Here is an 11667-nt window from a genome sequence, read left to right on the forward strand (position 1 = left end):
TGTTTTCTGCTAATTTCATTACAATTACTTTAATATAATTACTTCAATATAATTACTATAGTATAATTACTTCGATAAAGTGCATGATTCTGTCCTGTCCTGGTAGATTTGGCTTTTCTGCTGTGCAGTAAATAATTCTGATTAAGATCTTTTCAGCTACTCATTTATAATAAGAAATCATTAATTTTAATATAAATGTTATATAATAGAAATAAACCTGATTTGCCATCTTTAATCCTTGCACAAAGGTTCAACCACACCTCTATAATTCCTTAGATTTAATCTGTTGACAGTCTGGGGTTGGGATTGGATCCAGCCCCATCCAGGCTCCTCTTGGAGGAGTTTTGAAAGCCAAGGAGCTTTCTGCACCTCAGGACTTAATGGAAGCTTCTCTAATAATCTTTGAAGCTCCAAATCCATCCATCCATCCATCCATGCCTCCATCCATCCCACCATTCCATCATCCATCTATCCTGCTATCCATCCCACAATCCATTCCTCCCTCCCTCCCTCATCCATCCATCCATCCAGCCTTCCATCCTTCCATCCATGCCTCCATCCCTCATCCATCCATCCAAGCCTCTATCCATCCATGCCTCATCCATCCACCCATCCCACCATTCCATCATCCATCTATCCTGCTATCCATCCCACCATCCATTCCTCTCTCCCTCCCTCCCTCATCCACCCATCTCAGCATCCCACCATCCATCCCACCATGCTTCCATCCCTCATCCATCCATGCCTCATCCATCCACCCATCCGTCCATCCCACCATTCCATCATCCATCTATCCTGCTATTCATCCCACCATCCGTTCCTCCCTCCCTCCCTCATCCATCCCACCATGCCACCATCCATCCATCCACCCATCCCTCCATCCACCCATCCCTCCTCCCAAGCCTCCATCCCTCATCCACCCATCCCTCCATCCCTCCATCCATCCTTCCTTCCAAGCCTCCATCTCTCAACCCATCCCACCATCCATTCCTCCCTCCCTCATCCCTCCCTCCCTCCTCTCCAGCTCTGGGATGGGTGTTTTCCACAGGGATGGCCCAGGGGACACTCACTCGTTTTCCCTCGGGTGGCTGCTGGCTCCCCGAGGGCCCCTCCGTAGCTGGCCCTCACCGTGAGCACGTATTTGGTGCTGGGCTTCAGATGTGTCACCAGCACCGTGGTTGTGTCCCCATCCACCTCCATCTGTCACACAGGGCGACAAGGGACACTGTTACGCCAAAGATGAACCACAGGTCACCTTCCACACCTGCTCAAGGTGACTTCCATGAGCAGGAGGCTCTTATGACCCTCACCCAGATGTTGTGATCCTCAAATTGTGGAAGAGCCCACGGAATAGCCCAGGAAAAAAAAATATGGAGAGTGCATTAAGGGTAAAGGTGATCTCAAGTTCCTTTGAAGAAAAGGAAGGAAAAACAACCAAGAAAGTTCCTTTTAAGCTCAGAGAAGGAATTTTTGATGTAACCTGAGGGCAAGAGATGGAAACAGAACTTCAGGATCTCATAATAACAGGCAAAACACAGAAGCTGCCAAGGATGATCATTCCAGTTAAATGCAATTTTAATAATTAATACAATTAATAATCTCCACCTTAATAATTTAAGCTTTCATAGCTTTGTTCTATTATTAGGAATCAAAGCTTTTAGGGCAAGTATCTTCTACCCTTCAGTCTAACTCCCAAACTTTGTGCAGTGTGGGATGAGCTGGAGCACACAGCAGCATCCCTCACACAAGGACATGGAAAATCCCGAAATCCATGGAGATCTTACCAGAATGAACAACTCTGGCAGCAGGAGGGGCAGGAGATGATGCCAGAGAGGTTGGATGGGACTGAGTGGTGGCATCATAAAGATAAGGAGAGAAAGGATTGGATATTGGGAAGGTTGAGCGCCATCTCCTAACCAAGCATGACCCCACAACATTGGGAAAGGAAACCCAGCACTGGGAATTGTAACTGGTGGATCCCACGATGGATCCACGCCCATGGTGGATCTACAGCTTCACATCAACCCTCAGGAATTCCCACCAATTCCGTTGTGACCAGGATGGCTGCGGGACATGGTGTCACCTCCTAACTGGGCTGTGCCCTCAACACGGGATGAACCCCCCCCCATCTTTGGGAACTGAAACTGGTGGATCTACATCCATAATGGATCTACAGTTTCACTTCAACCCTCAGGAATTCCTGCCAATCCCGCTGTCCCAGGATGAGGATGAGGCTGAAGGATCCAGGATGGCTGAAGGACATGGTGCCACCTCCTAACCAGGCTGTGCCCTCAACACGGGATGAACCCCCAACTTTGGGAACTGCAATCCAACACTGGGGACTGAAACTGGTGGATCTCCACTTCCACTTCAACCCTCAGGAATTCCTGCCAATCCCTCTGTGCCCAGGATGGCTGAGGGACGTGGTACCACCTCCTAACAGGGGTGTGCCCTCAACACGGGATGACCCCACAACATTGGGAACTGAAACCCAACATTGGGAACTGAAACCCAACATTGGGAACTGAAACCCAGCTGGTGCCCTGGAAAATGGGAACATGACCCTACCAGCCGCTGGTGCTCTGGCTCCGGCTGCCCCGGTGGCAGCGAGGGGTGGACATGGACACGGTACCCTGTCACCCTGCCCGTGGCTGCCACCCACGAGAGCCTCAGGGAGCTGTGGCCGTGCTCGCTGACACGCAGCTCCCGAGGGCCGAGGATCTGCTCAGCTGCAAAAACACAAAGGAAAGAGGTCGGATTGGATTCCACCACATGTGAAGTTCATGCATGGAGTCAACACATTCCACACAGAGAAAGCCATGGGTGTCACTCAGGTTGGGAGCACAGGGACACCTGGGATCTGTTTCCAGACAGGAGATGCTCCAACAGGAAATTTTTTGGCCAGTTTTTTTGACAGCACAAAGCAAGAAACCAAAATTGGTTCTGGCTACACTTTCCCAGTGAACTCCTGGTTAATGCACGGGGCAGCAGCTCCTCCCTGCCCTTCTCCTTCCCAACACTGGAGGAATCTGCCAGGAAGCTTGGACTCTCCATGGAATGTCACAGGAAGCCTGGATTTTCCATGGAATGTCACAGGAAGCCCTGAAGTGCTGCAGAACCACAGAAGAAACAAAAAAAACCCCACCCTTTAAAGTCTCAGGTGAAATTCTCCCCATTTCTACCCCAAGCTTTGAACTCAGCTTCTCATGAGTTGGTGAGACAAAAAGGGGCAGGAATTCAGTGCCATCACCTCTGGATTCACTGCAGTGTCAGGATCTCTCTGGAAATCTCTTTGGACACCTCTTTGGATGTTCAGCAGGGAACGGAGCTCTTCCCCAGACCTCAAGCTGTGCTGCCAGAATTCCCTGTGACAATCCCACAACAAAATACCCCAAGGAGCAGAAGTGCTGCTCCATCCCATTGCTGCTCCTTTTGTTCGATCCAGCATCAAAATCCCAGGATCTGGTATCCCTAAACAAACCATGGAGAGGCAGCCACAAGAAAAACACCCAGGACCTCTGTCCCAAAGCAGGAGCTGCTCATTCCTCTAGGATCACCCAACTCCTCCAGCTGCCTCAGAGGGATGTGGGAAGTTCATCCCCATGGAAGCACATCCAGAGACTGGTTTGAGCAGATGGAAAGCAGGATCAAGGGAGAACCTGGACACACCTTGCACCCTCTGCTTGACAGGACGTGGTGGCTCCGAGGCGGTGAAGCAGAGCCTCCGAGAGAGTTTGGGAGCCACACTTGGGAGCAGCTGGAAATCTTCCACGTAAAGCACGTGCTCCGCAGTGGGATCTGAAGCAATCCTGCCCAACTCGTTCTTATCAGCATCCTTAATCCCTAGGGGAGGGAAAGAGTGGGAAAAGAGGACATCAAACACCATCCATGGGGCAGGGCAGGCTTTGGAAACGGGGAGCAATGTGCTGGGCTTTGAGTTTGACACCAATTTTGGGTGTGCTGCCAAGGAAAAGGAGGGAACAAGGAATGGGGTATCAAGCTGGATGGGGGAAGCACAGGAAGCCTCTCCCACCAGGGAAAAGAGGTCATGATTTCTCCAGAGGTTTCATAGAGATTGTGTCAGTGCTGCTAATGGGCTGAGAGATGGGGAAAAAAGGAACAGGGCACGATCCAGCCTTGTCCTTCCCATTGGGTACAGAGACTTCCTGTGCTGAGCAGACAACAGGATTTGGGGAGGCTGTTTGAAAATTCCAGGGTGTTCCTGTGGTTGAACAAAAAAAAGGGGGAACAACCCACCCAACAAACCAATCCTTCCCCAGTTTTCATCTCACATTGGTTCAAATCTACCTGGTTGCTCTTTGTATTGAAACCCCACCACCATTCCTGTCATTCCCTGAAACATCTGGGGAAGGGAAGGATTTGGCTGGTGGAATTTCACTCTCGGGGATGGGGGAGCAGTGGAACCTTTCGTTGCTCATGGAATTATTCTGAGGGACATTTTTGAGTCAATCTCTGAGTCCCATTAAGAGAAACCTCCAGAAGCAAAAGCATTTTCAATTGTTTGTTTTTTTTTTTCTAAATGTCACATCAAAACATTTTGACTTTTATGGAACCATTTATTGAACCCCTTCTGAATTCCCAAGTGGCTTTGACAGATACAAACCCACAGATTCTTACTGAATAAATCAGTTATCGACAACAACAACAACAACAACAACAATATCCAAGAACACAACAATTTTCCTGGACTTGCAGTGGTTTCCAAAGGCTGACCTGGGGCTGGGAGTGGTTTTTAGGAAGAGGATGTTGTGAATCAGGAGTATTCCCCAGGGAGAAGAACGAGGGTTGGTCACACAGAGGTTTTGGTGGCCACACGTACCCACAGCAAACACTGTCACGCCCCCATCCTGCAGGATCCGGGCTCCCTCTTCCACGGAATCGCTGGATTTCCCATCCGTGATCAGAACCACCACCTGCAAGGGTTGGGATAAGAGCCAGGGGAGAAACAGGCCCAACATCAGGAGGTCATGGTGAGAGCTGTGGGGTTTTGCATCCCTGAAATCCCTCTCTTGGAATTAAATCCTTCAAAAACCCACCACCTCTGGGGAAACTCCCACGGAATCATTGCCATGAGCTGGGAAGGAGCAGAGCTGCTCCTCTGAGGATCTTCTTGCATGGCCCTCCTGCCTTCGTGTCTCATCTCTGCTCAGGACAGGAACCCCAGGAGGAAATTCCTGCCAGCACAGGGAGAGGATTCATCCCTACAAGTCCTCATGAGCAGCTCCCAAGGGAGGACTAGGTTTGGATTGGATACTAGGAAAGAATTCTTCCCAGTGGAGAGGGACAACTTGCAAGATGATGGAGCGATGGGACAAAGTGGGAATGGCTTCCCACTGCCAGAGGGCAGGGATGGATGGGATGTTGGGAAGGAATTCCTGGCTGGGATGGAATTCCCAGAGAAGCTGTGTCTGTCCCTGGATCCCTGGAAGTGTCCGAGGCCAGGTTGGACAGGGTTTGGAGCAGCCTGGGATGGTGGACCGTGTCCCTGCCCATGGCAGAGGGGTGGCACTGGATGATCTTTGAGTTCCCTTCCAACCCAAACCATTCCAGGATTCTGGGATGACCCAGCTGCTCCCTGGACAACACCTCAGGAGCTCACCCACCTTTGCTGCCTCCTCTCCCAGGGTGTCCTGGTGGGCCAAGGCCCGAGCTGCAAAAGCCAGGGCTGATCCTGTTTGGAGGCTGCTGCCTTGGAAGGAGAGATCCTGAACTGCATCCAGCGTTTCTTTGATGGTCGCGTAATCCGTGAGCTCCACACTCATCCTGGGAATGAGAGATGGGGGAATAAAGAGCAAGGGGTGCACTGAAAATGGCCACAACCAGCAGTAATGTTGACATTTAGTTTGCAGCTGCCCAGAGCAGCTGTGGCTGCCCCTGGATCCCTGGAAGTGTCCTAGGCCAGGCTGGACGGGGCTTGGAGCACCCTGGGATAGGGGAATGTGTCCCTGCCCATGAAAGCTGGAATGAAATGGTCTTTAAGGTCCCTTCCCACCCAAACCATTCCATGGATTTAACCCATGCCAAGAAGATCTCCTCACAGTGGTCAGGGAATGCATGGAATGAGCTCCAGACCCTGGTACCACAAGCCAGGATCTAAAACCTGGAATTGGAATGTTAAACCCATCCTTCCTGCCCTGAAAGAATTCCCTGTGGATGACTCTGCTGAGGGTTCAGCTCTTGCTCAGAGGTTCCCCAGAGCTGCAGAAGCTCTTCATCCATGAGCTGGATTCCAGGAATCCAGGAGTAGCTGGAGGAGGATGCTCAGACCCACCTTGGTGTCTCCCCATACAGAGCCAGGCCCAGCTGGACGCCTCCTCTTCCCAAATCCGCATTCTCGAAGGATCTGGCCACGCTCCCGATGAAATCCTGGAGCAGCTGGGAGCTCCCCTTCCCTGCACCCTCCGACTGCCCCACGAGGAACAGGACCTTGGCCACCTCTGCTGTCCTGCAGGCTGGGGGACGAGAGGGACAGGGAGGCTCATCCCACACCACGGAATGAGGGACACCCCCCAGAGCCACCTGAATTCCCAGGATACCGAAGGGAAGGAGATGGAGAGACCACGTTTAGGTGCTGCCCAGAGTGTTGTGCTCTCCTTATTTCTCCTTAATTTCCTCCTAATTCCATCCAATCCTAATTTGGATGTTCTGACCCAGGAGAAGCTTCTCATCCAGAGATGCCCCATCCTGGGAAGTGTCCAAGGCCAGGACGACCCGGGATAGTGGAAGGTCCCTGTCCATGGCAGAGCTTCCTCCATCCATCCTGATTTCTGAGAGTCTTCCTCACCCCACCCTCATTTGCATCCAGAGATAATGAGGAGGAAAACAACAAATAAGGGATTCCAAAGGGTGGCATGGTGCCCTTTTCCCTATAATGAGACAATCCCAGCTCAGCTCATCTGGGGGCTTTTCCTTTTTTTTTTTTTTTTTTTTTTTTTTTGGGCAAAACTTCCCAAAAACCCTGGAATTCCTGCTTGGATCAGGCACCTGGAGCTGTCATGGGAAATGTGGGATGCTGAAGATATTTGGATCAGTACCTTCTGGAGAAAATCCCACCCTGGACAGCTCTATTAATCACAGGGGGATAGGATGGGAGCTGGAATTTTCCATGCACCTCCAGAACAATCCCGTTCCATCCATCACGGCTTTGCCAGAGACATCTCCAAAGGCTGATTTATTGCCCTGCTCCCAGCCCAGAATTAAACAGCATTAGAGTCGAGTTTCTTGGTTAATTGATGGACAGCAGCTTAATCAAGTTAATTTCCGAGCTGATGCTGAAGATTCCATTAACTCCTTGTTGAATTTAACGGATTTAGATGGATTTGCACCTCCAGACCTGGGGGTTGTTGGGAAAAGGAGGATCCCACCCAGCCTGGGACAATTCTGGGAGCTCTGGATTCCCTCTGGAGGATGCTCCCAAGGATCTCCCTCCTGAGACCAAAAATACACCCTGGGTCATCCATGAGGCTCTTCCCTGGAATTCTTTTTCCTCCTGCTTTTTGGATCCAGCCCCTCATCCCCAAGAGCTCTTTGTGGGCTTGCATGGAGCTGGGGAGGTGAACCCTTGTGCCATCCTGACTCCCTAAAAAAACAGGAGAAGGATTCAAGGCTTCCTTAAGGTTTTTCCTCTCCCATTTCCTGCGTGGTGGCTGGAACCAGGTCTTGGAATTCAGAGGGGATTTGTTTTCCCTTTTTCCCTACTTTCCTCTGGAGCAGGAGCTGGAGCAGAGGCAGGATGCTGAGCAGAGCCCTGATTTCTCCATGAATCCCAGAGCAGGGATTCAGGCCCTGAATTCCTTTGGAGGTGCTCTGTTATCCACATGATCCCAACCTAAGAGGATCCAGGAGTTAAAGGCACCACAGCTCCACCCTGACAGATCCATGAGTGGATCCATGCCAGGAGCAGGAAAATCGGCTTGGAAAAGGGATTTTACTCCCCAAAATGTCCCAGGTGCTGCACCCGTGGTGTCACTTGTCACTCACCTTCATGAACAGCTCCAGCTCGGAACAGCCCCGTGGCCACCGCCAGGACGAGGATCTGGGCACACAACATTTCCCTTGGGAAGCAGCTCCCGGGAATTCCTGGAAGTCAGCACAAAGCCTGGAGAGTCCCTCACCTGCAGAGGGAAAGAGGTTGGAGCTGGGGCCACCTGAGGGTGACGCTCCCGCCCACCCTCAGTGCCAGGAAAAGCTTCTGTCCAGCTGAAAAGGCTCCTCCTGTCTTGGAAAATTTGGATTAAGATCCATAAATCCTTGAATTCCTTCATTTCTTTGCTAATGCTGAGATTTCAGCTTTGCCCCTCCTTTCCCAACATCCACCTGAGGCAATGAAGCCCAAACGGGAATATTGGTGGTGAGATAAAAGCAGGAGAAACTTCCCACTTCAGTTAATCCGTGAGAAAAGCCAGGAAAATCAGGAATCACCAGCATCCAACCCTCATCTCCAGGCTCCTAAATCCGGGATGAACTTCCTTGAGGATCCAGCCCACCATGCCAGAGGAGTCTGGAATTTTGGTTATTGCTGGTGGTTTAATGACTCCCCAGAATTGCTGCAGAATTCCCCATCTGGAAAGCAGGGAATTCTCCCTGTGGTGCTGCCAAAAGGAATTTCATTCTTTTTTTTAATGGGCAATCAAATATTCTTCTGCTGCTCTGAGCCTCACCTGTTCCCAGGGAAGCGTGGACAACATCCAAGGTGGAAATTATGGATTCAGGGAAAAAATAAATCTCAATGGCTTCACCCAGCTTTGTTCTTTTCCAGGGATTTCATTCCAATTAACACCAGGGATTAATGAGAATAAGGAGTCTGTCTAAGATTCCTGTGACAAGGAATGTTCCAGGAGTTTGGGTTGGAAGATTTCAGCATGGAAGCATCCAGGGGAAAAGCAGGAGAACACCTGGTGAGTCCTGGGAATGACATCCAGACCCTCCTCTCCTTTATCCCGGTCCATTTGTGGGGTGACTCCCCACAAATCAGATTTTCACACTAAAAACACCTTTTAAAGCCAAATTTCGAGGCTTTTCCAAGCAGAAAATTCCAGCTGGGTGTGTCTTGGGAAGATCATCTCCAGGCAAACCCTTCCTCCCTCTCCAAGAAGCACAATTGGAGGGGGAAAAAAAAGTCAGATTTGCCCGTGCAGCTGCTGCAAACAGCAAGGGAGGGGTTTGGTGCCCTGAGCTGCAATTCCTGCAAGAAATCCCAGTGAAGGTTTGGGGTGGGTGACTCCAGATGGGAATTTTGTTGGGGATCACCGCTCATCAGATGGACTCATGGAATAAGGAACGGGATATCTGCAGTTTTGTCACCCTGCTGCCACGTGGGGCATCCAGGGGGTGATGTTTGTTCATCTGTTTTCCCTTAGAAAAGGTGGAATGGGATGATACATTCTCAAAAAGGAAATATCTCCAGGGAAGCAGGATTCATGGCCAAGGACAGGAGGGGATTTGTGGGAAATCGTTGGATTTGAAGGAGGTGGGGGTTAAAAAAGGGGGTAAAAAAGGGGGTTGGAAAGTGATGGATGAAGAGATTGAGTGCCTGGCTGGCAGCCAGGGCTGCGCTGCTCTGGTTCCTCCAGCTGGAACTTTTCCAGGTTATTCACATTTCCAAGTGCTCCTGAGTGGAACAGGAGCCGGGACAAAGGAAACAAAGATCCCAAAGGTTCTGCATCCCCTGGGAGCCTCCTGGGTTTGGGACAGGAGAATTCTCCCAGCAGCAATCTGCCGCCGTTTCCCTGCCTCCAGATTCGCTTTTGCTGGAATAAGGACATGGAAGGAGGCAGCAAGGAGAGTTTGGGAATGGAATTCCCACATTCCCATCTCCTGACCCAACGCCCCGTGGCCAGGTAGGAATTGGATGGGCTTTAAAGTCCCTTCCAACACAAACCCCTCCGTGATTCCCTGCTTTATGGGCAGGGAATGGGAGAGGCTGATCCAGAGGCATCCCCTGCCCAGTCAGGAAGGGATCCCCCAGTCCCTGAGCTGGAGCCAAATCTGAACCCAAATCTACAACTTTTCCCATTAATTTAATTATTAATTCCACAGAAAGGTGAGGCCTGAGGTGAGAACATCCCAGAGCTTCGGCTCCACCTGCAGATGCCTCATCCCAAATCCCGAAGAGTCACACTCTCCATCCATCCATCCATCCATCCATCCATCCATCCATCCATCCATCCATCCATCCCCTGGGCTTTCCACTCCCAGACAAGCCATGCTTGGGAAAACTGGGTGACCCCAAAAATGACCAAATGACACCCAAAAAACCAGTGATCCCAAAAATGACCAAATACACCCAAAAAACCAGCGATCCCAAAAATGACCAAATGACACCCAAAAAAGAAACAAATGACGCCCAAAAATCCAGTGATCCTAGAATTCCAGTGATCGCCAAAATGACCAAATGACACCCAAGAAGTTTCAAGTGAAAAGTTTCAAGTGACACCCAAAAATCCAGTGATCCCTAAAATGACCAAATGACACCCAAAAAGGACCAAACGACACCCAAAAAATCCAGTAATCTCCAAAATGACCAAATGATATCCAAAAAGGACCAAATGACACCCAAAAATCCAGTAATCTCCAAAATGACCAAATGATATCCAAAAAGGACCAAATGACACCCAAAACCCTAGTGATCCTAAAAATCTAGTGATCCCAAAAATCCAGTAACACCCAAAAAGTAACCCAAATCCAGTAACACCTAAAAAATCCAGTGATTCCAAAAAGGACCAAGTGACACTCAAAAATCCAGTGATCCCAAAATGAGCAAAGGACACCCAGAAAGGAACAAATGACACCCAAAACCCCAGTGATCTTAAAAATCCAGTGATCCCAAAAATCCAGGAACACCCAAAAAGGACTGAATGACACCCAAAAATCCAGTGATCTCCAAAATGACCAAATGACACCCAAAAAGGAGTAAACAACACCCAAAAACCCAGTGAACCCAAAAAGGACCAAGTGACACTGAAAAAGGACCAAATGACACCCAAAACCCTAGTGATCTTAAAAATCTGGTGATCCTAAAAATCCAGTAACACCCAAAAAGGACTGAATGACACCTAAAAAATCCAGAGATCCCAAAAATGACCAAATGACACCCAAAAATCCAGTGATTCCAAAATTCCAGTGATCCCAAAAAAGACCCAAATGATGCCCAAAAACCCAGTGATCCCAAAAAATCCAGTGACACCCTAAAAGGACCAAATGCCACGCAAAAGAGCCAGGACGTGTCCCCCTATCCCTGTGCAAACCCTCCAAACAGAAACTCCAGCCCTTCCCGAGGTTCCTTGGAGCTGCAGGAAAATTGGGAAGCCCCAACGTTCCCTGTCCCTTTCCTCCTTTCCTGTTCCTCCTCCCAGATGCAGCGGTCACAGGAAGCAATTCCTGCAAATTCCACCCAAACCACAAAGAGCCTCAAAGACTTCTGAGACAATCTAGGAATCATCTCCTGGTGGTTGATTTCCTCCTCTCCCTGGATGAAAACCACTTCCCTGCAATTCCTGATTGCAGCAGAATTCCCGTTATTTTGGGCCCGTGATGGAGAGCAGCCAAAAAAACCAACAACAACAAAAAAATTGTGAATCAAAATGAAATTTGAGAACATCATTCCAGCATCCACAGGGGAAGCTGGGAATTGTGAGTGGATCTCAG

General features: G+C 49.8%; 1 protein-coding gene across 1 annotated transcript in view; it reads right to left on the reverse strand.

Annotated features, from left to right (window-relative positions):
• Positions 1–8129, reverse strand: part of LOC119707937 (collagen alpha-1(VII) chain-like) — a 50558-nt gene extending 42429 nt beyond the window's left edge. The window contains exons 1-7 of the mRNA XM_038153599.1: positions 8002–8129; positions 6293–6473; positions 5625–5784; positions 4841–4934; positions 3670–3843; positions 2569–2729; positions 1071–1200 (exon numbers count right to left, since the gene is read on the reverse strand). Of these exons, the coding sequence (XP_038009527.1) occupies positions 1071–1200; positions 2569–2729; positions 3670–3843; positions 4841–4934; positions 5625–5784; positions 6293–6473; positions 8002–8071 (970 nt within the window). The 5' untranslated portion in view covers positions 8072–8129. The remainder of the gene's footprint in view (positions 1–1070; positions 1201–2568; positions 2730–3669; positions 3844–4840; positions 4935–5624; positions 5785–6292; positions 6474–8001) is intronic.
• Positions 8130–11667: the final 3538 nt, after the last annotated feature.

The sequence above is a fragment of the Motacilla alba genome, chromosome 1A (assembly GCF_015832195.1).
Source record: "Motacilla alba alba isolate MOTALB_02 chromosome 1A, Motacilla_alba_V1.0_pri, whole genome shotgun sequence".
Classification (NCBI taxonomy): Eukaryota; Metazoa; Chordata; class Aves; order Passeriformes; family Motacillidae; genus Motacilla; species Motacilla alba.